General features: G+C 46.4%; 1 protein-coding gene across 2 annotated transcripts in view; it reads right to left on the bottom strand.

Annotated features, from left to right (window-relative positions):
- The window catches only part of UAP1 (UDP-N-acetylglucosamine pyrophosphorylase 1), a 167,992-nt gene extending 146,374 nt beyond the window's left edge, over window positions 1–21,618 (bottom strand). Inside the window, exons 1-2 of one of the 2 annotated variants that reach the window (XM_029618105.1) lie at window positions 21,424–21,618; window positions 16,908–17,216 (exon numbers count right to left, since the gene is read on the bottom strand). In XM_029618105.1, coding sequence (XP_029473965.1) covers window positions 16,908–17,187 — 280 coding nt within the window. In that variant the 5' untranslated portion in view covers window positions 17,188–17,216; window positions 21,424–21,618. The remainder of the gene's footprint in view (window positions 1–16,907; window positions 17,217–21,423) is intronic. The other variant, XM_029618106.1, reaches the window with a different exon arrangement.
- Between the last annotated feature and the right edge of the window lie 2,590 nt (window positions 21,619–24,208).

The raw sequence follows: 24,208 nt of genomic DNA, 5'->3' as shown, positions 1-24,208 counted from the left end.
GCGGAGCCATATATGCCCCTGTTCCAGTCACAGCCCCTCAGTCATACGTAATGTCAAAGTAGAAAACACAACCAGAGAACTAAAACCAAAACTAGCTATAAACCGCCAATAGAACGGGGAAAGAAACACCCCTTCTGGAAACGTGCTCTCCACCGAGAGAGCTAAACAAGCGGACAAGATTAACCCAGAACCGTGAGCGGACTCTCCGTTACTTCAGCGCAGCACTGCGGGCGGGATCCTGGACTGATCCTTGGTACTACAGGAACGAAAATTATCAGGTAAGAAACTAATTTTCCTTTCCCTGTACGTACCAGGATCAGTCCAGGACACCTGGGATGTACCAGAGCCAACTTACCGAGGGTGGGAAGCAGAGAGTCCCGCTCGGAGTACCCTCTCTCCAAATCCCACGGAATCGGTAGCCCGGACATCCAACCGGTAATGCCGGATAAAAGAATGCAACGACTTCCAGGTGGCCGCCCTACAAATCTCTTGAGGCTACACCTGAGAAGCTTCCGCCCAAGACGCAGCTGGAGAGCGAGTCGAGGGAGCCCGAAGACCCACGGGAAGTGGTTTTCCCCCGCACCAAGTACGCCGAACCAATGGCCTCCTTGAGCCAACGGGCGATCGTCGTGCGGGACGCTGCAACTCCTTACTTTGGACCAGAGAATAAAACAAACAGCTGAGCTGTGACCCGACATGGATAAGTGACCTCCAGACAGCGAAGGAGGGATCTCTGCACGTCAAGCTTCCGGAATTCCCTCGCTTCTGGATCAGAGGGCTCCCGGACCGCGAAAGCGGACAGCTCAACCGATTGAAAAAACATGGAAGGCCGACACCCCTTTTGGCAGGAAGGAAGGAACCGTCCGCAAATAAACTCCGGAATCAGAAATACACCAGAAGGGTTCCCTACAGGACAAAGCCTGTAACTCAGAAACACGCCGTGCCGAAGCAATCGCCACCAAGAACACAGTCTTCAACGTGAGATCCTGAATAGATAAGCGTTTCAAGGGTTCAAACAGCGCCGCGCATAAAGCGGAGAGAACCGAATGGAGGTTCCAAGCCGGACAGGGGAGACGCAATGGAGGACGAAGGTGTTGAGCTCCCCGAAGGAAACGGGAGATATCCAGGTGAAGAGCCAGGAAAAATACCACGGACCTTACCTCGCAAACAACCAATCGCCGCCACTTGGACCCGTAGGGAACTGCAAGCCAGACCTTTGGCAAGACCTGCCTGGAGGAACGCCAGAATGTCGGAGATAGAAGCCGCAGTAGGGACCACCCCACGCTGCACGCACCATTCCTCAAAATCCACCCAGACACGGACATAAGCCAGGGATGTCGCCTGTTTCCTGGAACGTAGCAACGTGGCTACCACCGCATCTGAGTAACCTTTTCTCTTCAGCCGATTCCTCTCAAAAACCATGCCGCGAGGCAGAAGTGATCCGCATTCTCCAGACGGGGCCCTGATGGAGTAGACCCGCCATTCCCTGGAGCTGAAGGGGTGCCGCCACTGTGAGCTGAACAAGGTCTGCGAACCACGGCCGGCGCGGCCACTCCGGTGCCACCAGGAGCACGTTGGCTGGGTGCAACTCTATGCGCCGCAGAATCTTGCTGATCGGCCACGGGGGAAACCACGTACAGCAGAACATCCGTCGGCCCGGGAAGCGCCAACGCCTCGACGCCTTCTGCCTCCCTTTCTCGACTTCGACTGAAAACATCGCGGAGCCTTCGCGTTGTGCCACGTGTCCATCAGACCCATGTGGGGCACTCCCCACGTTTCGCAAATGAGAAGAAACGCTTCGTCCGCCAGCTCCCACTCACCGGGAGCCAGGCGATGCCGGCTGAGAATATCCGCCTGAACGTTGTCGACTCCTGCACTGTGAGAGGCTGCTATGTTGCTGAGATGTATCCCTGACCAGATCATTAAGCGCTGAGCCTCCTCCGCCACCTGTGGGCTCCTTGTCCCGCCTTGGCGGTTGATGTAGGCCACGGTGGTCGCGTCGTCCGACAACACTCGGACCTCCTTTCCCCGCACTACCGGTAGGAAGGCTTGCAGAGCCTGACGGACCGCTCTGGTCTCTAGTCTGTTGATAGACCACTGGGCTAACGACACTGACCATAGGCCTTGGACCGAGCTCCCTAGGCAGACCGCTCCCGGACCGGAGAGGCTGGCATCCGCGGTCACCACCGTCCAATTGGGCACCAGAAGAGACACTCCAGAGGACAGATGACTAGAATCCAGGCACCAGAACAGGCTGGACCTCGCGAGTCCCCCTAGTGGAAGCGGTAAGTGGAACTCCTCGGAAACCGGCGCCCAGCAAGATAGTAAGGACGATGGTAAAAACCGCAGATGAGCGAACGCCCAGGAAACCAGCGCAAGCGTGGAAGCCATAGAGCCCAAGACCGTAAGGCAGTCGCAGACCCGCGGCCGGCGGAGAGACAAGAAGCGCCTTACTTGAGCTGGCAGCTCATATCACCGTTCACGTCGTGTCGAGAACGGCTCCCAGATATTCCAAGGTCCACGAGGGTGTCCGATGACTCTTGTTGAAGTTGACCATCCATTCTAGGGACTGCCAAGGTATAGGACCCTGGTCAACTGACAACAGACATTGGTGGACTCGGGCGAAGCCCGAGGATCAATCGTCCAGGGACGGATGGACCAGGAGATCATACTGGCGCAGCTGCGCCGCCACCGCGACCATCACCTACGTGAACGTGCGGGGGCCGTCGCGAGACCAACCGGGAGCGCTTGAAACTGGCAGTGCCGTCCTAGAACGCAGAACCTGAAGAAGTGCAGGAACGACGGCTGAATGCCTATGCGATGATACGCCTCCGCGAAATCCAGGGAGGACAGAAAACTCGCCGGGCCGCCCCACAGCAATTACCGACCGAATCGACTCCATTTTGAAGTGAGAAACACGAAGGCATCGGTTCACTCCACAAAGATCCAGAATAGATCTGTCCGTGCCGCCTGTCTTGGGGACAACGAAGTAAATGGAGTAACGGCCCCTGCCGTGCGGTTGACCAGAACGGAGGAGGCAGCCGAGTCTGATCACGCGGAGGACCCACTGGTCTGACGTTACACCGGCCCATCTCTCTACAACTGAAATCAACCGCGCCCCGACGTTGGGAACGGCGTGCTGTGGCTGCGGTGAGAGAGCGAGAGGCCGACCACCTTTCATTGCGAAGCTTAGGACCCCTGCGCTCGCCAGGGCTCCCTTGTTTCCCCCGAAAGGACTGCTGCTGCCATGGCGGGGTCCGGGAGGAAGAAGCCCTATACGACTGACCAGGAGACTTTGGAGGACGCGACGTCCTGGAGCACGAAAGCGGGCCCTGGCCGAAAATGAAAACCGCGCCCTGAAGTTATCCTCGGGCCTCGGGAATCATTCGATCTCCGGCAAGGGAGAGAGCTTACCCATAGCGTTCGTGACCTAGAGGTGCAAAGCCGGAGTATCCTATTCTCGATAAAGCAGGGCTGACACAGAGAGGTGAAAAGGAATGAAGCCCAGCCGAGACTACCCCCAGCGGGGTGGCGATGCTCAACCCCTCCAGGATGGCGGGAATCAGGGGCCAGCTCCTTCCTGATGAAGAGGCGGACCAAGCTCGAGTAATCCCCTTCCGAAGGCTTCGTCTGGCCCGCCGCCCCCAGCGGCAGCGTGCCATCCCCCTCAGCCCCCCCTCGGAGGCGGGGAGGGCGCCTTGGAAATCTCCGGACCAGACGATTCAAACGTCGACATCTCCCTCAGCCCCCCTCGGAGGAGGGGAGGACACCTAGGAAATTACCGGATCCGATGAGTCAGAGGTAGGGACCGTGCGCAAACCAGGCGGTATGACCCACAACGGGCGTTTGGCTATGAATCGCCCCACCGCGATCTGCGGCCGAGTACGAGTCCGGTCCTAACATGATTGGCCTCTCAGGCTCCCCGCCTGGCCAGAAGGTCGCTTGTGGGCTCTGCTGCCTTAAAGGCCCTATGCCTGGCCAAAGAAAACCAGGTACAAAGAGTCCCTCAGAGTTCGTGGCGTGTCTCCCCCGGCCCTCCCCCCCCCACCGCCTCCGATGGCAAACAGACCGCGGAGCCGGCGACTGGGGGGGGGGAACGGAAATGAGGGCAAAACCCCTGGGGCCTGCTGCGCTTGGTGTCGCGCTCGACGCCGCACCAAGATGGCCGACTTTCCCGCCAATTTCGCGCGAGAGGTCTGTGTAGATTTATTTTTATTTTTTTTTATTTTTTTAATTCCCAAAAGAAAACACCTGTAGCCTAAAACTGGCCTAAAACTGGCCTAAAACCAAGAAAAAGAACCAACCCTGACGGAGTACCAGAACCAGGGCAGGCAGGAGCTGTGACCGCACCTGCACCATCTACTGGAGACAGAGTAAGACTGAGGGGCTGTGACTGGAACAGGGGCATATATGGCTCCGCCCACAAGTTTTAGTCTGTCTCCATCTACTGGTGCGGAGTCACAACCCAGGTGTCCTGGACTGATCCTGGTACGTACAGGGAACTCCTTTTTAACCTGTAGTTTTGCCGCGCGTTTAACCTGCTAACTTACCGCCTACCCTTACCCCTGTGTTAGTGTGGAGCGTCAGGTCAGAGAGACGAAATTTCATGGGCAAACAACCCCTTCACCCCCCGGGACCCTTACCCTGGCGTTAGTGTGGTGTGACAGCAATAGGCAGGCTCCGGTCATAATCCCCCCCTCCTGAAGCAAGGCGCAGGGCGAAAATCGGCTCGACATGTCATTAAAACAAAAGTAAATAAAGTGTAATAAAAGTAAACTTACTGCATGTGAATTTTCTTTGAACAGTCCTCTTTCCCCTCCTCCCGAGGCGCGCACTGCGGCTCCCCTGCCTCCCGGGGGCAGCCGGCGGCGAAAGCGGCTTCCAGCAGCCCCCGCCGGCGAAGGTGGATGAATGGATGCCCGTACGCCTGGATGAATGCACGCCCGCCGAAGGTGAGTGAATGAATGCACGCCCGTACGCGCCGGCGGGCATTCATCCAGGTGGGAGCCGGCGGGCGTGCATTCATTCACTCACCTTCACCGGCGGGTGTACATTCATCCAGGTGGAGGGAGCCAGCGGATGTGCATTCATCCAGGTGGAGGGAGCCAGCGGATGTGCATTCATCCAGGCGGAGGGAGCCGGCGGCGAAAGCGGCTTCCAGCAGCCCCCGCCGGCAGTGAATGAATGCACGCCTGTGCGTGCAATTTGGGCACTCAAGGCGTGACATCACGACGTTTGGTGTCACGACGTTTGGCGTCGGCGTTCGCTAATGCACTGCCTTGAGCGCCCAAATTGCACGCACAGGCATACACAGGCGTAGCGGAGGACCAAGATCAGAGACGGAATCTAGATACAGCAGAAACCAAAATGGTCAGGAAATAGTTTTGGCAACATGATATCATGGCACAAACTCTATGGAGGACTGTTGTGTCAGGCTAGAGCTCCTTATATACAGCTCTCAATTTAGGACATACCTATTGCTGGTGCAATAGGGAGACCCATCCCCATGGGATCCCTCACTATTTTCTTTAGTACTCTCTACAGGATTCTTGGTGATTCAGTCCCTGTGGCTCCACCACAGGATTCCCTGGACGTGAACACCTGGGACTGCAGGTTCAATTCCCACTACACCTGATAGAATATACACACACACACACACAATCTTGGCTTCTCTGGATGTTCTTGGTAACATCTGGTCACTAGTTCTTTGGCATGGACATTTTAGGCTGGTTCCCAACTGCAGTCCTCAGGATCATACGCTTTCCAGTCCAGCAAATAATGCAAGCATCCTCTGATAGATTCTGGTATCCAGAATCTAGCAGACAATGAACTATTTTCAATGTGATTGGTGCTGGAGGAGGCAGCCTTCCTGGAAAGAGATTAGGTTTATAGGGCATCAGAAGGGCTATGTGGAACGCTAATGAATGTGCAATTTGGCTGGAAGATTAAGTCTGAATGCCACTAGATTTATTTGTTCTTGTATCAGGAATAGTCCCATAAATTTGTGCTCAAACTGGAGGGTCTCTTGTGTCTTATATGCCTTGTGGAGACCCAGATTGTCTCCTACCATGAATTGTGGGGCTTCCTGGCATTGCCAATCAGAAAATGTTTCCTCCGACTCTTTAGCCTGTTCCAATGCATGTTGGACTTGCACATGTTCTTCTGTTAAGGCATTTACCCACTGCACCACTGTGGGGACCCTGGACTGCTGAGACTCCAGTGTGAAAACTAGAATATATACTATAGATTGTGAAGAATGGGGGGCCTTAGTTGCAGAGTGCTTCACCTAGCATTGTAAATAGGCAGAATATACATTTTTGAATTGTATGCAAATTTTGCCACAATCATTTGGTGAAAATTACAAAGTCAACGGAGATATTGTTCCCAAGTCTGATTTAGCCATTGTCTGCCAGTTGGATTGTGGGTAGTGCACTGAAGACAAATGAGCAGGTCATCCAAAAGTTTGGTGATCTCCCACCAGAAGCATGCCATGAACTGGGAGACCTGATCCAACATGATAGATAGTACAAGAAGTGAATCTGCACAGCCTGCTAACAAGTCTACAATTTTATGGGAAGATCGGTAGTGGCTATTAAATGAGCCGTCTTGGTAAAAATCCACCGAACTGTAGTCTTTCCTCGTGAAGAGGGTAAATTGGTAATTGTCCATTAATACCCATTCACACAGTCTCAAAGGTACTGGTAATCCATGATGGCGGTGACACGGTACTTTATTACGAGCATATACTTCACAAGAGATGACACTCTTTTCCCAACTCCATATTGGCACCAGAATTCACAGGCCTCCAGTTCCTTAGTTTTCTGGAAATTGGGATGACATATCAACAGGAAGGTAGCTTCAAAGGACCTCCAAATGTGAAGTACCCTTGGGTACACAGAGTCTATGCTTTCTATAAAGGAAGGATTTCTACCAGCTCCACAAAGTATCCTTTGCTCCCTTTTCCAGTGCCTGCGATTGGGCCTACGTGAACTCATCTTGCTACAGATTTTCACATATTACCTCCATCAGGTCAGGGTTCCAAAGGTGAGGTTCTTCAGTCAGAGGATTATGGAGGAAGCTTCTGATTCTGCAGATTCTTCCCCTCCTGGTTTGGGAGAAAGCATCTTACTGACCAGGCTCCTTGAAAAGCATGTTACTACAAAATCGAATCGGGAGAAGAGGAGACCAATCGAGCTTAGCTGAAATTCATGTTGTACATGGTCTAAAATTTTGTGTCTGTGAAAAACTGGACTTTAAGAGCTCCTTACAGAAGGTGCCTCTATTCCTTAAAGGTGTTTTTTATGGCCAGGCATTCCTTGTCATAAGTTCTTCTCTACAGCTGTAAGCTTATGGGAACAGAAAATGCATGGATGGAGGTCTTTAGGTCCCTTTTTTGAGATAATATAGCTCCTACAGGTACCTAACATGCATCTGCCTCCACTATAAATGGCTGCTGTGGATCTGGGTATACCAGGATCAAAAGCCAATTACTGTTTATGGGTCCACTTGAAAGGACTGTAAGCAAATTTAGGGGTGCAGGGACCTATCTGCTACAGGACACTTTCAACTGCCCTCCTACCTTATTTCACGATCTTGAGTCAGAAAAAGGCAATGTGTATTCTCCTCAGAAACAGACTTATCAGATATGGCAGGATGTAGCATTTAGAAAACTATTCCGGTCTCTAACACCAGTTTCCCTAAAGAAAGTTCTGTATCATGGGTGGTTTCACACATGCCATAAACCTTAGCCATAAGTATTAATATATTAAGCAGGTTAACTTACTTATTCCTGATCCCAGCTTCAGGCAACATCTCTGTTCACCTCTGAAGCAGACTGACTGGAGGTCTGGAGAATGTGGGCAGGGGATAGGCTTGCTTCCTGGGCTTGGTACTGGCAGAGCAGGCAGGCTGTCCCGGAAGGAGACTTGCTTCTGGCTCTGGTACTTGCCAGGCTAAGCTTGCTCTCACCCCTCACAGTTTCAGACTCTGTGTCACACTCCGCACTTGAGCAGGGTGTCTCCTCTCCAGTCTCATCCCTCTTCAATAGCAGGAAGTGCTGGTCTGCTTCTGGCCCCCCTTTCACTTTCAGGGATGCTTTGCCACATGTTCTCACTCTCTCAGCCTTCAGGGGATCCTTCGTTTGCAGAGTCACTTTTTCACTCTCCCTTCTTCTTTGCCCCCTGTCTTATACTTTCCAACTGATAAATATGCATAAGCTCATGGATAATCACATGGTGGGTGGAGGGTCTTTGCCACATTGCAGGTCTGTTCACCCCTCCCCATAATCTTCTGGGAGGTGGGGACTGCCATGTCTGTATGCCAAGCTGTATGCCTGAGTTTCTCTGTCTCTAACTGCCCCTCCCCCCCCCTTCCTTCAAGGGTAGGGGTCTTTCTGACCTATGGACTCGCCTTGGCTGGTCCCTGACATCTGCTTATGATTAAGTTGCTGTCCCTCTGCCTTGCTCTATTTACACAGGAACATACAAATGGGCAGATCTGATAAAGTATCCTTCAGTTCTGATCTCAACAGGATAAGCTTTCTTGGGTTTTTTTTTCCACTGAGACAGTGCTCTTTTAAGTTCATCTGGGCAAAAGTTCTCTTGCTGTGAGCATTTTTGGGGCCTGTATTTGGCCTGAACATTTCTTGGCTATTATGATTCATATTTGGTGATTCAGTAATAAACATGAGATCTCCCTACAGGACCCATAAGCAGCACATCCATGAGACTCAACTTCTGTTATTGTAACTGCCAATTTGGAGAAGCCAAAGATAATAAGTCTGTAAAAGTTTGTAAAGCCCAGAAAAAAATTAACATTTTTTGGGACAGGTCATTCGGCCTACTGTGTTGACTGCTGAGGTCCATCATTTTTCTTCAGGAGAAATGTCTCCCAAGATTTCTACCAAATGTTTATCAAATTTATATTTCTCAAGCTTGGCATATAATTTGTGTTACAGAGACTACCTAAAGACCTGACAGACCTGCTCTTCGAAAAATATCAACATCATCTAGATGGCAATCTATGGCAATAGATTCCACTTTTAAGTTGTAAACCGGTGTGATAAAACTAGTTTAACATCAGTATACAAAAACAAATAAATAAATAAATAAATAGATATGACTATGCTCTAATCCAGCATAACAAGTATCTCAGTCACCAGGTTTTGAAAAATAGGAAGAGCATGTAAAACAAAAACATCCACCAGGTATTCAAAATGGCTATAGCATGTTTGAAATGTCATTTTCCAATCATCTCCTCCTCTGTTCATATGCTCCCCTCAAATTGAACATAAGGAATATTTGGGCCATTCTAACAGTTTATTAAGAAGCAGAGGTTAGCGGTTACTAACAGTTATGGCATTCAGGGCCAGATAGTCAATATAATGCTAGAGAGCCATCCTTCTTTGGTACAAAGACGATTGGTGCTCCTGCTGGTGAAGTTGAATGTCAAAACTCCTTTCTGCATGTTTTCCTTTAAGCATTTATTCACAGAGGGCCTTCAGTTCTGGATTAACCAAGAATAGATTCTCCCAAAAGGGATTTCTAAACCTGGCTATAAATCTATGGGGCAGTGTCAGCTTTTTTTTTTTTTTTTAATCAAAGACATCTCAGTTCACTGCATACTTTTCCAGCAGTTGCCTATTCCCATTTTTGAGTGCTAGACATGGAGTGCCTGGATTCTCATCTTCAGATCTTACTTCCTGGGCCTCTTCATTAGACATGCAATTCTTCTATCAATATGTTGATGGGGACATCACCTGCTGGATCTTCCAAGTGATGTGCAGCTCATATTGTTCCAGCCATGGAAGACCTATAATGACCAGGAAATGTGGCACTCTGAGGTAAAAAATGAATAGCTTCTTGGTGATTATGTATTGAGGTTAAAAACAAGAGGTTCAGTCTCCAATTACAGGCCCTGACAATAAGGGTGAGCCATCAACGTCTCTACCATGATACTTAATCCCTTTTGTCATATGGGGATCTGGTGTTGCTGAGTGAACATGAGGTCCAAACAAACATGATCCAAAGTCAATCATAATTAGAGAAGGGATTCTATTTTTCCAGTAAAGCTGTACTAGGATAGTAAAATGAGACATCTCCAGGGCTGTATTGATGCTCAGAGGGATAGTTACCATCAATGTTCCCTCCAAGAAGTGACTAGGTGTGCGCAAATTTTTTCGTGTGAGTAACAATTTTCGCACCAGTATTAGCGTTGCATTTCTATATATAGCACAAGGAAAAGTTTGTGAGGGACCATGAAAAACCTGTCAGCAAAGCCACAAAATATATGAACAACTGCGCTCTGCTTAGAGAGAACTACAGTTACCTCCTGACCCATTCCCTCTGACGGATGGGAGGCTGCATTTCCCTACTGAGAAAACCTTGATTCCGGGGTCTGCTTTAGCAGGTATTTCGGAAGTATCCTGACAGCCCCCAACAGAGGCATAGACCCTCTTGACAACACTACTCTTTCTGCCAAAAAGTGGTGTTTTATGCTCTTGACCTGTATGGATTTCTCATGGTTTGTAATTGTCTTGATTCTCCAGGGAGGCGGACTGGTATTAAGCATGGCTAATTTATCCTGTCTATGGAGAATTCCCAAACAGAGCTGTAGCGAAGAACTTGCTGAAAAAATAACCCAGACCCCACCACGGAGAAAATTAGCGAGTGAGCATGCTGCGCAGAACCGCTTGTTCAAATTTACTTTCACTTCAACAGAAGGTCCAAACAGTAATGGGATGTATGGGGGGAGGGGGGAGGGGCAGGGATGGGTCTTCTCAAGTTGCAGCTTTTGCAGGTATCTAATAGGCATGGTTTGTAGAGATGAGTCACCTATTTATCCAAGGCTCTCACCTGATGAGCCTTAACAGAATCTAATCTTGAGGCCAGCAAATGCATCCAGCGTGATATAATCTACTAGCCAGTTCGAGAAAGGATTCTCGGAAACTGTTATGCCCAATTAGTTAGGATCATAAGAGATGAACAGTTGTGATTTCAGACCTCATGGCTGACCTCTTAATAATCAAAAGGCTTTTTTACTGTCCAATGAGCAAAGGGCTTTTTCCCCCTTCATGTGCTTATGGCCATGGAAAGAACATGGATAACAAGACAACTTGATTTATATGAAGAGCTGATACCATCTTTAACAGAAACTGGGGATGGGTGCAGAGCACCATCCCATTGAGGAAAATTATCATATAGAGAATGTCTGAAGCTCACCGACTCTCCTAGTTGGCATGATTACAACAAGAAATACTTTCTGTGCAAGAAAGTAAAGGACACAACGAAAAATAAGGCAGACAACAGGAAAGCCCAACGGGGCACAAGACTAGGCAAGGTAATCATAGTAGCCAAGGTAGGCTACAAAGCACAGCAGGAGGCCCAAATAGGCCACAAGGCAAAGCATAGCAAGACCAGGCCAAAGACTGAGGTGAGGCATTGAGTGACTGGACAGGTTGGGTTAAGTAGGGTTGGGGCTGAGAAGGTACAGAGAAGGGCAACCAAAATGATAAAGGAAATGGAACAATTCCCCCAAGAAGAAAAGCTTGGAGAACAGACGGCTAAGGGGAGATATGATAGAGGTCTATAAAATAAAGTGGAATGGAAACAGTTTACTCTTTCAAAAAGTACAAAGACCAAGGGACACAATTAAGTTCCTAGGTAATACATTTAAAACTAAATAAGAGAAAATATTTTTAAACAATACATAATTAAGCTCTGGAATTTGTTGCCAGAGAATGTGGTGAAAGCTATTAGTGAAGCTGCAGTTCAAAAAGGTTCCCTTTTTTCAAGTAAGAGAAGAGAAGTCTGGGAACATAGAAACAGAAAGGAGAGCACAACTAAAGAAACAAATGGAAATAGGTCAGCAGTCATAAACAAATGAAAGTGCAAGGTGTCAGCAAGTCTGTCAGTGTGTCCTGGAGAGCATGGATCACCCAGTTTGATCACGTGCCTTGCAAAAACGTTTGAAGAATTTATTTTAGATGTATACTAAAAACAGGGAATAGTCCAATTCCTTAATAAAAGCCCAACACAGCCAGTGTTTTGCAGCCATTTCTTCAGGGGCCAAACAATCAAAACTTGCAAGACTTGCAGTCCACCAGTGCCTTGTGTCTTCTGCAAGGAAGAAGTTCCAGAAGGGTGAGGGAGAGGGTCCTTGCTCCTGACTTCTAGGACCCATATTTTTCTGTGAAGGGGTGGGGCTTCCACCTTCTGTTAAATCTGTTTAGCCTTTCAACACAGGGCACCTGCAAGAGCAGTGTGGGAGGGGGAAGGATTCTCAGGGGCCAAGCAACTCCATTATGTCTGTGACCTGACATTCCTCCCTATAGTGCAGCAGGGAAGATGACAGTTTTTGCCCAAACTGGAGCATATAGCTTCTCCTAGAACTTGACAAAAATTTTAAAAAAGTTATAAAAAGGATATTCTTACATCAGATCCCTGATTAGGGAAACAAATAATAATAATCTATACTCACCCAAAACACAAGATATATGGTTGAGTTCTACTTCACGTGGCCGACACATCTATGACAGACATCCCAGATGTACCAGCAACACCCGGTTCCAGCATGGGCATTGTTTCTACAGGCACCACTGTTGTGGGGCTCCAGATTTTTACATTGTCCTGACAGAACACCACTCTCTGGTGTTTACCCAGTGGCAAAAGATAGCTGTTGAACTGCTTGAGAAGAGGCAGGAACTCAAGACCAATGTGATTGCAGGATTAATGGTAATCTAGGAGACTGAACGCATGAGGAAGGAAATGCATCAGCTGCAGAGAGTCCAAGCTGTCTGCAAGGCAGAACACTGCCATAGCAGTTCAGAGTTTCATCCAAATGACCGTGTCCTACAAGGAATTGAGTCATCAATAAGGGAAATGAATAGGACCCTTACCCGTACAAAAAAAAGAAACAGACTTATGTTGCCCCAGGAGACAAGCTCATCATCCAACTCTGAAATCAAGGAAAATAGTAGCCACAGATGGGAACCATGGATGGAGGCTGTATTTGAGGCAAGTTTCCACAGGGCTGTATTGTTCATGACTATCTGGATCACCAATGACTGACAGTCTGAGCCCCACCTGGCAGTCACACTTGTTTTTCTTTACCACCCCCCCCCCCCCATCCATCCCCATGGATGCGTCTTTGGCACTCTTTGCTGCTATTTGTAGAAATTGTGGAGACGCTCCTAGTCTTTCCTACGCAGACCCTTCTTCCACTCGGACACTTCTATGTAGGTGCTTCTCCTCCCCGTGTCTGCCATCGCTCAACCCACCACAGACGCTAGTCTCTTTTCTTCAAGACTTTACACGCCAACATTTCACAGCATTGCTGATTCTCTGGCTTCACACTTGCATTTCTCGCATTTTTCAAATTTTCCCCTCTCTTTCGCAGGCGAGTGCATAGACAGTCATTGAAGCATGCAGAAATTGTTATTCTGGTGCAGATACTTCTTCCACTCACTCACCTAGTCTCTACGTGGACACTTCTCCCACTCTGCTGCCTTGTTTGAGCCACTCATCTCCTCTCCTCCTGTAAGCATTTAAACAAGGGTTCTACAGTGGGCACTGGACAGTACATCTCCAATTTTCCGATTTGCATCTCTCACTTTTGCTTTTCTTTGCCCTTTTTTTGGTAGGTGGGCGCATCAGCACTCAACACTGCAGTCAGCAGAAACGGTGATTCCACTGCTTTGCTGAAACAGTGCATAGTCTACAACTCTTCCTTCAGACCGGGGTTGCTTCATTTGCTTTGGCAGGCTGTCAGCAAGGGTCTTCCAAATGTTTCTCCAGTTTAAGGATGCCAATTGGATTTATGGATTTTGCTGCATGCGCTCCCTTACATTCTGTGCTCTACTTCCCAGGCTGTCAGCATGGCTCTAAATGTTGTTTGATTGTAGCTGAATATGCAAATGCTTTGAAGTTAATCTTACATGTTTACCTCTGTTTTTCACTTCAAAATAATTGCAGTCTTAAAATGTTACTTGTGTTTTGTTTTTTTCCTGGTTGGCAAGTGGGTAACTAGCATCACAGGCCATGCCTCCATGGGCCAGAGATTTCCTAGTGCCACATATGGCAGATTCATGTTACAGAGAGGCAGTGTCCCAGAGACCAAGAGAGAAGTAAGAAAGCAATGGATGGAGAAATGAGGAAGGGAGTCATGAGTCACAGTGCTACAGCCATGGAAAATGTCAAACACTAGCAACTTTTAGGCAACGCAGAACATATGGGAATAAGTAACTAGGGGAAAAAGTATGAGGGAGTGTAGAAGGCACATCTCACTGTACACAAGTTTGAAAGGCATACATTGCCAAACTTCATTCCATATAGAAAGGGAATATCAAGTTCAACTATGTAACTCCCTAAAATCCTCCGTCATCCAAAAATGTGACAGCTTCAGCATAGACATAAGCTCACCGATTCACCATAGTATAAATGGGGATTTACTGAGCCAGACAAATATTACAGACACTCCAAGACTTCATCTACATTCCCAAGCTAGAAGTCCTATCAAAAATGCAGGATACTCAATGCCTCACTCATGTTGACTGAATGATGGGTTGCTGATGGCAGGGAATCTGAAAGGGCTACAGAATAGAGAAGGCCAGATGTTCAGGAAATAGCTACACTTGTATTGCGGCTGTTTGGATTATTGTGGGACCTTGTGATTGGACACGGAAGGAGAAAGGTGCTGATGGTGAACTAAAAAATGGAATCTTGCATACTCAACTATCCATAAGGGTGGAATACAATAGAGGAAGATAAGAAAAATAGTCTTTGATAAGGAGCGATATCCTGCAAGTGGTCATGCTCTATGGCTGGCAGCAGGGATATACTGTACCTGTGACACTCTAGATAGAAATAACTGAGGAGACTGAATTGATCCCTTAGTATTTTTCTGCAATCAAAAGAACATAAGATTTGCCATATTGGGTTGGGCCAAATGTCCATAAAGCCCAGTATCCTGTTTCCAACAGTGGCCAAGCTAGGTCACGCGGCAGGATCATTGGGGGTAGATAGATTCCAAGCTGCTTATCCCAAGAATAAAGTAGAGGACTTCTGCAACTCTACCTCAATAATGGTTAATGGACTTTTCCTCAAGGAACTTGTCCAAACTTGTGTTTTTAAAAACAAACAAAAAAAATCAAACCAACACTAATAGCTTTCACCACATCCTCTGGCAACAAATTCCAGAGCTCAATTGTGTTGACTAAAAAATATATTTTCTCAGTTTTAAATGTATTACCTAGTAACTTCATTGTATGACCCCTGATCTTTGTACTTTTCTAAAGAACAAAAAATTGTTTACTTGTTCCATTCCAATCATTTTATAGACCTCTAATTATATCTCCTCAGCTGTCCCTTCTCCAAGCTGAAGAGTTCTAATCTCTTTAGCCTTTCTTCCATCCTCTCTATCATTCTGGTCACCCTTCTCTTTACCTTTTCTAATTCTGTATCTTTTTTGAGATGTGGTGACCAAAACTGCACACAATACTCAAGATGAGGTCGAACATGGAGTGATAGATGCATTATATTCTCTGTTTTATTCTCCATTCCTTTCCTAATAATCCATTCTAAAGCATTCTATTTGCTTTCTTGGCTGCTGCTGCACACTGGGCAGAAGATTTCAACATATCGATGCCTAGAACCTTTTCCTGAGTGGTGACTCCTAATGTGGAACCTTGCATTATGTAGCAATAATTTGGGTTATTCTTACCCAAGAGGATCACTTTGTAATTGTCCACATTTGTCATTTGCATGCCCAGTCTCCCAGTTTTGCAATTTACCATATTTTTCGCTCCATAAGATGCACTTTTTTTCCCCCAAAAGTGGGGGGAAAATGTATGTGCGTCTTATGGAGCGAATATAAAAAAAAACAAAAACCTAAAAATCAAACAAAACACCCCCACCCTCCTGACTCCCCCAAGACCTGCCAAATGTCCCTGGTGGTCCAACAGCGATCTCCTGGACTTGGGCCGTCGGCTGCCAGTAGTCAAAATGGCACCGACGGCCCTTTGCCCTTACTATGTCACAGGGGCTACCGCCGCCATTGGTCGGCCCCAGTGACATAGTAAGGGAAAAAGCCGTCGGCGCCATTTTGACTACTGGCAGCCGAAGGCTCAAGCCCAGGAGATCACTCCCGGACCGCTCCTGGACCCCCGCTGGACCACCAGGGACTTTTGGCAAGCCTTGGGGGGGGGGGGGGGGTTTGTAGTAAATTAATTTGGCAGGTCTTGGAGGGGGCTCAGGAGGGTGGGGGGTTGTTAATTAATTTAAAGGGTTGGGATTGGGGGGGGGGGGGTTCCCAGAGAAAGATAAAAGTTTTCTGATCTGGGGAGTGGATCGAACTGGCCCTCCCCAGACCCAAAAACAAAATGGGGATGAAAAAAAAAAAAAAGTTATGCACTCCCCTAATTTGCTCCATAAGACGCACAGACGCCCGGGGACAAAGCCAGTTTAGCACAAAAATTTTTTTTTAAATTTTCCCCCTCTGAATCCTAGGTGCGTCTTATGGTCAGGTGCGTCTTATGGAGCGAAAAATACGGTAACAACTTTGAAAAATGGTCATCAGCAAGGTTGAGCACCTCACTTGTTCCCAACTGTGTTATTTTGCAAAGTTCACCTTGTGTGTCATGAATCCAATTTTCAAACCCAGGCAAATCTAAGGGCTAACAAATGTGAGTCTTATTAGAACAAAGCTAAAAAAATAACTTACATTTGAATTATGAATCATAATTCAGTTATTTCTGGCTCTTAGGATGTAAGCTGACAAACTAGAAAAAAAAATAACTGGTAATAAACAACTGATAATTTAATTCCTCATCCCATGACAATTTTAGGAAGGACTTCAGCAACCTTTAGTCCTGTCGCTTTCTACAATAAATGCGGAGCATGTTTAACACATACCTTCTTTCTGCCACTCCTGGAGCCGATCTCTGTCCCTGGTGATGCTACCCAGCACCTCCCTAGGCACTGCTTCCATTCGAGCATCCACCTTCTCCTGGCTGGCAGACCGGTTGAAGTCCTCCATAGCCCTTTGGAAGAACAGGTTGAGTTCCTTAAATTCCATGGCCTGCAGTTCCTGGCAGAGTGCCAACTGTTCTTCTTCCTGGAGGTCATTCCAGAACTGTAGAAGATGGCATTGCCCAGTCTCAGACAGTCTCTGATGAAGCTGGCTCACACTCATGGTATGATCGGGTCAGGCAGAGATTCCAACTTACATGTGGATCAGAAGAGAATTTAAACATTAGTGCCAAGAGGACCTTTAATCCGTTCCTATTCTCAACGAAGTTAAAAATTAAACCAAACCCTTCTGGATAGCACCAAAACTGTCTTGGGAACAATGCATTTTATACGTGATTGAGCAGCTGCAAATGGATTTTACAGGCCAATACAGCAATCCTTGAGCCAAGGAAGACTGATCACCATCTGTTCATTTTCATTTGCCAGTAGGTGTCAATTTTACTTAAAACTGAAATCTTGCTTTGCTGCTGCCTCCTACTCAGTCCACCCCTGACAGCACTGCTCCAATGTTGGCCTCAAGAGAGCCCTACATTTCACTCTGCTGCTCAATGTCCAACATGTTCCTTGCAAAGCTGTGAGGGGGGGGGGGGGGGGGCCTGAAACAACCACTCTACTGGAGGGAGGGAGCAAGATGGGCAGGATGCAAGAGAGGATGGCAGCAGCTGCAGCAATAGGCGGGGGAAGGTGGGGGAAGTGCTGGTGAACGGGTGGCCAGCTAAAGTGTCCACCACTGATTTTTTTTTTTTTCTTAATAGGTCTCAGCTAATTCATGGATACACAAAGCTGTCCCAGGCACACCTGGTCTCTGATCTTTCCCCACCCCCCATCAATGTTATGAGTGCTGCACCTAGGCAGTTCAACACTCAGAGCTGACCTTCATGAGAATAGCAGCTTAGTGGTTACAGCAGCAGGTCAAAAACCAGGGTTCAAATCTTCCTTCTTCCATGGATTTTCCTTATTACTTTGGGCAAGTTAGTTTGCTGTCCTAGAGGGCTTACAACCGGATACAGATTTGGGCAGGTAAGTAATCTAAGACTCAAAATCTAATTAAATCCAGGTTGCCCAGCTAATTATTTTCTTAGTTATGTGCCATCAACTTTTTCCACAAATAGCAGCCCTTCACACTGCTGTCCAGTGTGAAGGGCCGATATAAAGGGAAAGATTGTATTTTCCAACTTCATAAGAACAAGAAAGTGCCATGCTGAGTCAGACCAAGTTCCATCGAGCCCAGCATCCTGACTGACAATGGCCAACCCAGGTCAGAGTTCCCAGCAGATCCCAAAAAACAGATCAATTTCTAGTTCCTTGCTCCCAGACATAAGTTGTTGCTTTCAAAAATCTACCTGGATAATTCTTTTTTTTTTTCCTAGAAGAAAGTCTATAGAGTCCAAACCCCTTTTAAACTCTGCTATGCTAGATAACTTGACCACATCCTCCTAAAACAAATCCAAGCTTGACTGGCTGAGTGAAAAAAAACACAAAACAAATCTCCAATTTGTTTTTAAACAGTTATTTCTTAGTTTACATAATGCCATACTGGGTCAGACCAAGGGTCCATCAAGCCCAGCATCCTTTTTCCAACAGTAGCCAATCCAAGTCACAAATACCTGGCAAGTACCCAAACATTAGATAGATCACAAGCTACTATTGCTTTTAATTACCATCTTAGCAGTTCATGGATTTAACCTCTAGGAACTTAAACCAAACCTTTTTTAAACCCAGCTACACTAACTGCTGAAACCATATCCCCTGGCAATGAATTCCAGAGTTTAACTACACACTGATTGAAAAAATTATTTAATTTGTTTTAAAATGAGCTTAGTACTATTTGAGAAGAGCTGTCTATTTACCTGTTTCATCACACTCAATTTTATAATATCCCTTTCTCAAGCTGAAGAGCCCTAGCCTCTCTTCATAAGGCAACTGCTTCACCCCTTTTATCATTTATCACTCTTCTTTAGTTACTATCTGAGATGGGGGTAACCAGAACTGCAAATAGTTAAGATATATGTGCACCATGGATTAATACAAATACATTTATTTCTCTGTTCTTTTAAAATAAATTCTAACTTTCTATATTTGCTTCTTTGACAGCTATTGCACACTGAGCTGAGAGTTTCAGCATTATCCACAATGATTCCAAGATCTTTTTCCTAGGTGGTGACTCCTAATATGCAGATTTGCTTACCTTTTCACAGTGAAGGTTCTTCTAGGACAGCAGGATGTCAGTCCTCACAAGTGGTGACATCTGATGGAGCCCAGCATGGAACTTTTATTTCAGAGTTTCTAGAACTGACTGTTTCACTGAGCATGCCAACATACCACGTATCCATGTGGGGGGCCTCTTCAGTCTTGTACCTTACCATATAACGAAGTCAATGCCAAGAGGTGCGTTTTGCAAGTGGGTGACATCTTGCTATCCTCTGAGAATACCTGTTACAGGTAAGCAACTCTGCTTTCTAGAGGAGATCAAAGTAGGATGGCAGTCCTCACAAGTAGGGAATCCCTAGCTAAAAAGTGCCCTGAACAAAAAGGAGAAAGTGCCAGTGTGCACAACAAAATGTGTGTGTTTCAACAAGCCTTTCCCCATTGCATCTTCTCCTTGATGGACAGTCTGGAACCTAACACACATAAACCTGGTCCTAGAAGGAAGTGGAGGTGAGCTCTATACATCAAAAAAAAAAAAATCCCACAGGACAGATTGGCCAAACCTATCACAACCCTGTCCAAACAGTACTAAGATGTGAATGTGGCACAAACTCCACGACAGTTTTGTAGATCTCCTCCATGGGGAACAATTGTAGGTAAGCCACAGACACCACCATGACTCGGACAGAGTGAGCCTTGACATGGCCCACCAGATTCAGGCCCACCTAGGCCACTGGAATGTACAGCAGAACATCATCCACATAAAAATAAATCATAGGTAAAAGGTATTCCTTGACCAGATTTATCTGCTGCATATACTTGTCCAGGGCTGCTACCAAACATTCTAATGTGAGAATAAATAGTAAAGGTGAGAGTGGACACCTTGCCTTGGTCCTCTAGATAGGCAGAATAGTTTGGAGAACTCACCATTATAACGATCCTGGCCATTGGATTAGAATATAAAATTGTATAGCTTCTCTTATAAAATCTGAGAAAACAAATATCTTCAATGTTCTTAATAAAAATTTCCAGGATAACCCCATCAAAGACTTTTTCTGTGTTGAAGCCCACTAACAGTGGGTCCTTCACCTTGAATTTCTTGCTTAATTCCATCAGAACAGTTATTCTGCATACATTTCTACTAGCTTTTCTCCCTGTCACAAATCCCATTAGTCTCTTCGCTATTACATTTGGAAATATCACCTTTAAGCTATTAGTTAATATTTTTGCATAAAAGTTTATATCCAGATTGAGTAATGAAATGTCTATCAATTTAGCCATTTTCATCGTATCAGGCATAGAACCTTTAACTACCATTGCCACAAATAATTATCTAAGGGGATGTAGAAGATCCGGTTTCAGCATCTTATAAAAGCATGCTGTGAAGTCATCTAGCCCTGGGGATTTGAATTTTTAAAGATTGGATATAGTCTCCTCAATTTCGCAAAGGTGAATTCAGTTTCTTCAGGATGGCAGTAGCAAGTTCGAAAAATCTCTATCTATGGGTTTATCTGGTTCTTTTGAATATAAAAATTCATAATAAAGCTGAAATAGAGCCCCTATTTCTTCTGTTGTGGTCTCAATTTTCCCCTGGGGATTTCTCAACTCCGTGATATGAGGTTCCCAATTTTTCTTTTACTAAATTTGCGAACATTTTACCTGCTCTGTTCCCATGAAGGAATAGCGTATGTTTAAGTGTAAATAGAGAAGTGAGAGCCCTAGAGTGAAGTTTATCCATAAGTGCTTTTTGAATTTGCCAGACATTGTTTTTTGCTCCGTCTAAATTGGATTTGTTAAAATGTCCTCTTTACCTTTTCCAATTGTCCTATTAGGTCTAAAATATCTTTGTCTAGCCTGTTTGTTTCCCAATACCTAAAATTAATAATTTCTCCTCTAAGCAATGCTATAGCTGCTTCCCACCTTACAATCAGGTTCCTACAAGATGAAAAAGTGTGTATGAAACTAGAAGATAATCAATACAAGATTTGGTATCTGTGAAGCAGTGCCCCTATGTTCCCCCTGAAACCAATGCAGGACCAGGCTAGAGGAAGCATCTTGCTCCAGCTCACCAGCTCCACCCGGGACCCCATGCAACTCGACTGACCGGCCCAGGATCCAGCGATGCGCCGCATTCCCCCTCGGCAACCGGGCCCGCCCACCACCCAAAGTCAGCGGGGAGCGCCGAGCAGAGAGGGGCCATAAGCGTAGGCGCCGGACTGACCCAGGAGGCTGCACCGGAACAGGCCCTTACCTGCACCCGAGGACCAAGAGGCACCTTGTTCCAGCTCACCGGCTCCACCGACCAGTCCAGGATCCAGCGATGCGCCGCTTCCCCCTCGGCAAGCGGGCCCGCCCACCAGCCAACGTCATCTGGGGCGCTGAGCAGAGGGCGCCATAAGCGCAGGCGCCGGACCGACCCAGGAGGCGGCGCCGGACCGACCCAGGAGGCTGCACCGGAACAGGCTCTCACCCTCCTCCTACCTGCACCTGAGAATGAAGCGGCACTTTGCTCCAGCTCACCGGCTCCACCCGGGAGCCTATGCGACTCGACCGACCGGCCCATGATCCAGCGACGCGACGCTTCCCCCCTCGGCAACCAGGCCCGCCCGCCCACCACCACCCAACGTCATCGGGGCGCAGGCACCGGACCATAGGCGTCGCGCCCCAAAGGTGAGCGACGAAGGCCCCCCCCACCCCCCTTTGTGCGAACCTTAGAGTACAATGCTTATCCATCTTGATTTTACTTGCAGATTACTTTTGGAAATGGCAAGCCACCCGATCCTTATCTGTTGCAGCAAGGGCTACTTTAAGAAGAATACAATCATCTACAAAAAGGAGAAAAACATGCATACACCACACAAATCAGCACCGCTAAAACAAACAAACAAAAAAAGACAAGAACGCCAGCTCAGAAACACTACACACCATAACCACCTACAACAAATATATAATACTATCCTTCATTCTATTTAATGCACAATCCATAGTGAAAAAAATTCCAAATATCACTAACCTTCTCACCCACTCTAAACCAGACTTCATTGCAATAACAGAAACATGGATCAAAAACACAGATTCCATACTAATCAATCAAATTGATAACCCAACTTACAGAACATTCTCAATACCCAGACCAAAAAATAAAAGGTGGACTAATGCTAATTGCTAAAAAAAAAAACAAACCCCAAAAAAACTTCAGATGAAACTACTCCCACCAAACATATGCCCACCCTATGAAGGTGCACTATTCGATTTCCCCTAAACTACAAATCTGTTTAGTCTGCTGCCCTCCAGGATCATTAGACTGTAACTGCTTTCCAATAATATAATTTTTTATGACCAACATTACATTAAACAAACCAATTATCATCTTAGGGGACTTCAGCATCCACATGAACACACTCCCTCAACTACGTGTGAAACAATTACTGATGCATTATCAACGCTAGGTCTGAAACAAATCATCACTGGCCCAACACACAAAGCTGGACACACTCTAGACCTTATTTTTATTAACACTGACACCTAGTTAACTTATGATAACAAACATAACCAAAATACCTTGGTCAGATCACTCCCTGATTCACTCCTACATGACGTTCAACTCCAATCTCACAATGACAAAAAACCCTAACAACCATTACCTACCATTCATCCTTTAACATCGAAACCCTCCAAGAAAAACTACAACATGAACTAACAAACAGATTTATCCAACTCTGAAAACGCTACCAGGTCCTGGCTCACTATAACCAAATCTGTCTCTGACGAAATAAACCCCACCATCATAAAGGTAAATAACAACCAACATCAGAATTCTAGAAATGAAAACCAGTCCATCACCTCCACCACCCCTCAAACTCAAGAACCAGTTGGCACCAATCACCCCAGTCACACACACATGCAACCTAGGAGTCCTCTGACTGTAAATTATCCTTCAAAAATCACATTACAGCTAAAATAAAAGGATATCACAAATTATTAACACTGAGATGCCTAAAGCTTTTCTTAACCCCAGATGACTTCAGAAAAGTACTACAACTACTCATCTTCTCCAACCTCGACTACTGCAACTCCTTGCTACTTGGACTACCACTCTCCAATATTCAGCCACTCCAAATATTATAAAACACAACTGCCAGAATCCTAACAGGCACAAGAAAATCCAAACATATAACCCCAATTCTTATATCCCTACATTGGATCCCAATAAAATTCCAAATAGAATACAAGACACTGACCATTATACACAAACTAATAAATGGGGAACAAACTGACTGGCTTGGCATAGCCATTAGACTACATACACCACAACAAAACCTCTGATCAACCAACAAAGGCCTCCTGGCAATCCCATCCATTCGAACAGCACAACTTACATCAGTCCGAGAGAGAGCAATCTCCCTAGCCAGCCCCAAACTATGGAAAACACTTCTGACCAAACTAAGATTGCAACCCAATTTAAAAACATTCTAGAAAGAATTGAAAACCTGGCTGTTCACCAAAACCTACCAGGACACGCAATGACAAATTATGCCCCCCGCATAACATACCTCCTGATTGGACCTCACTATACTCATGATACCTTTTTGATTTACTCTTATCAAATCTGTCCATAACTGTACCCCACCTACTTAAATGTTATCTTACTTTTACTATGACCTCTGTATTTCTTCATAATAATACTCCAATCGAAACTTGTAAACCGTTATGATGGCGAAACCGAATGACAGTATATAAAACTCAATAGATAAATAAAATAAATAGGTGCCAATTCCCTTCTGAGAGAGAGCTCAGTGGGTGGATCCCGACAGGGGCCATATAAGAGCTGGGACCCGGGTGAGTTAGTCAGACCATGCCCGGGTCTCCCACTCACTTCTACACACACACACACACACACACACACACACACACACACACACACACACTCTCTCTCTCGCAGGCATGCAGGACTGATCCCCTGCCAACAAGGGGCCTCCTTTAGATGGGCCACTGGGCAGGATGCAATCCCCCGGCAGCCCATGGTGCCTTCTGGC

The sequence above is a fragment of the Rhinatrema bivittatum genome, chromosome 10 (genome assembly GCF_901001135.1).
Source record: "Rhinatrema bivittatum chromosome 10, aRhiBiv1.1, whole genome shotgun sequence".
In the NCBI taxonomy this organism is placed as follows: Eukaryota; Metazoa; Chordata; class Amphibia; order Gymnophiona; family Rhinatrematidae; genus Rhinatrema; species Rhinatrema bivittatum.
Note: the sequence above shows the minus strand (reverse complement) of the source record. Positions and strands in the feature narration are given on the sequence as shown.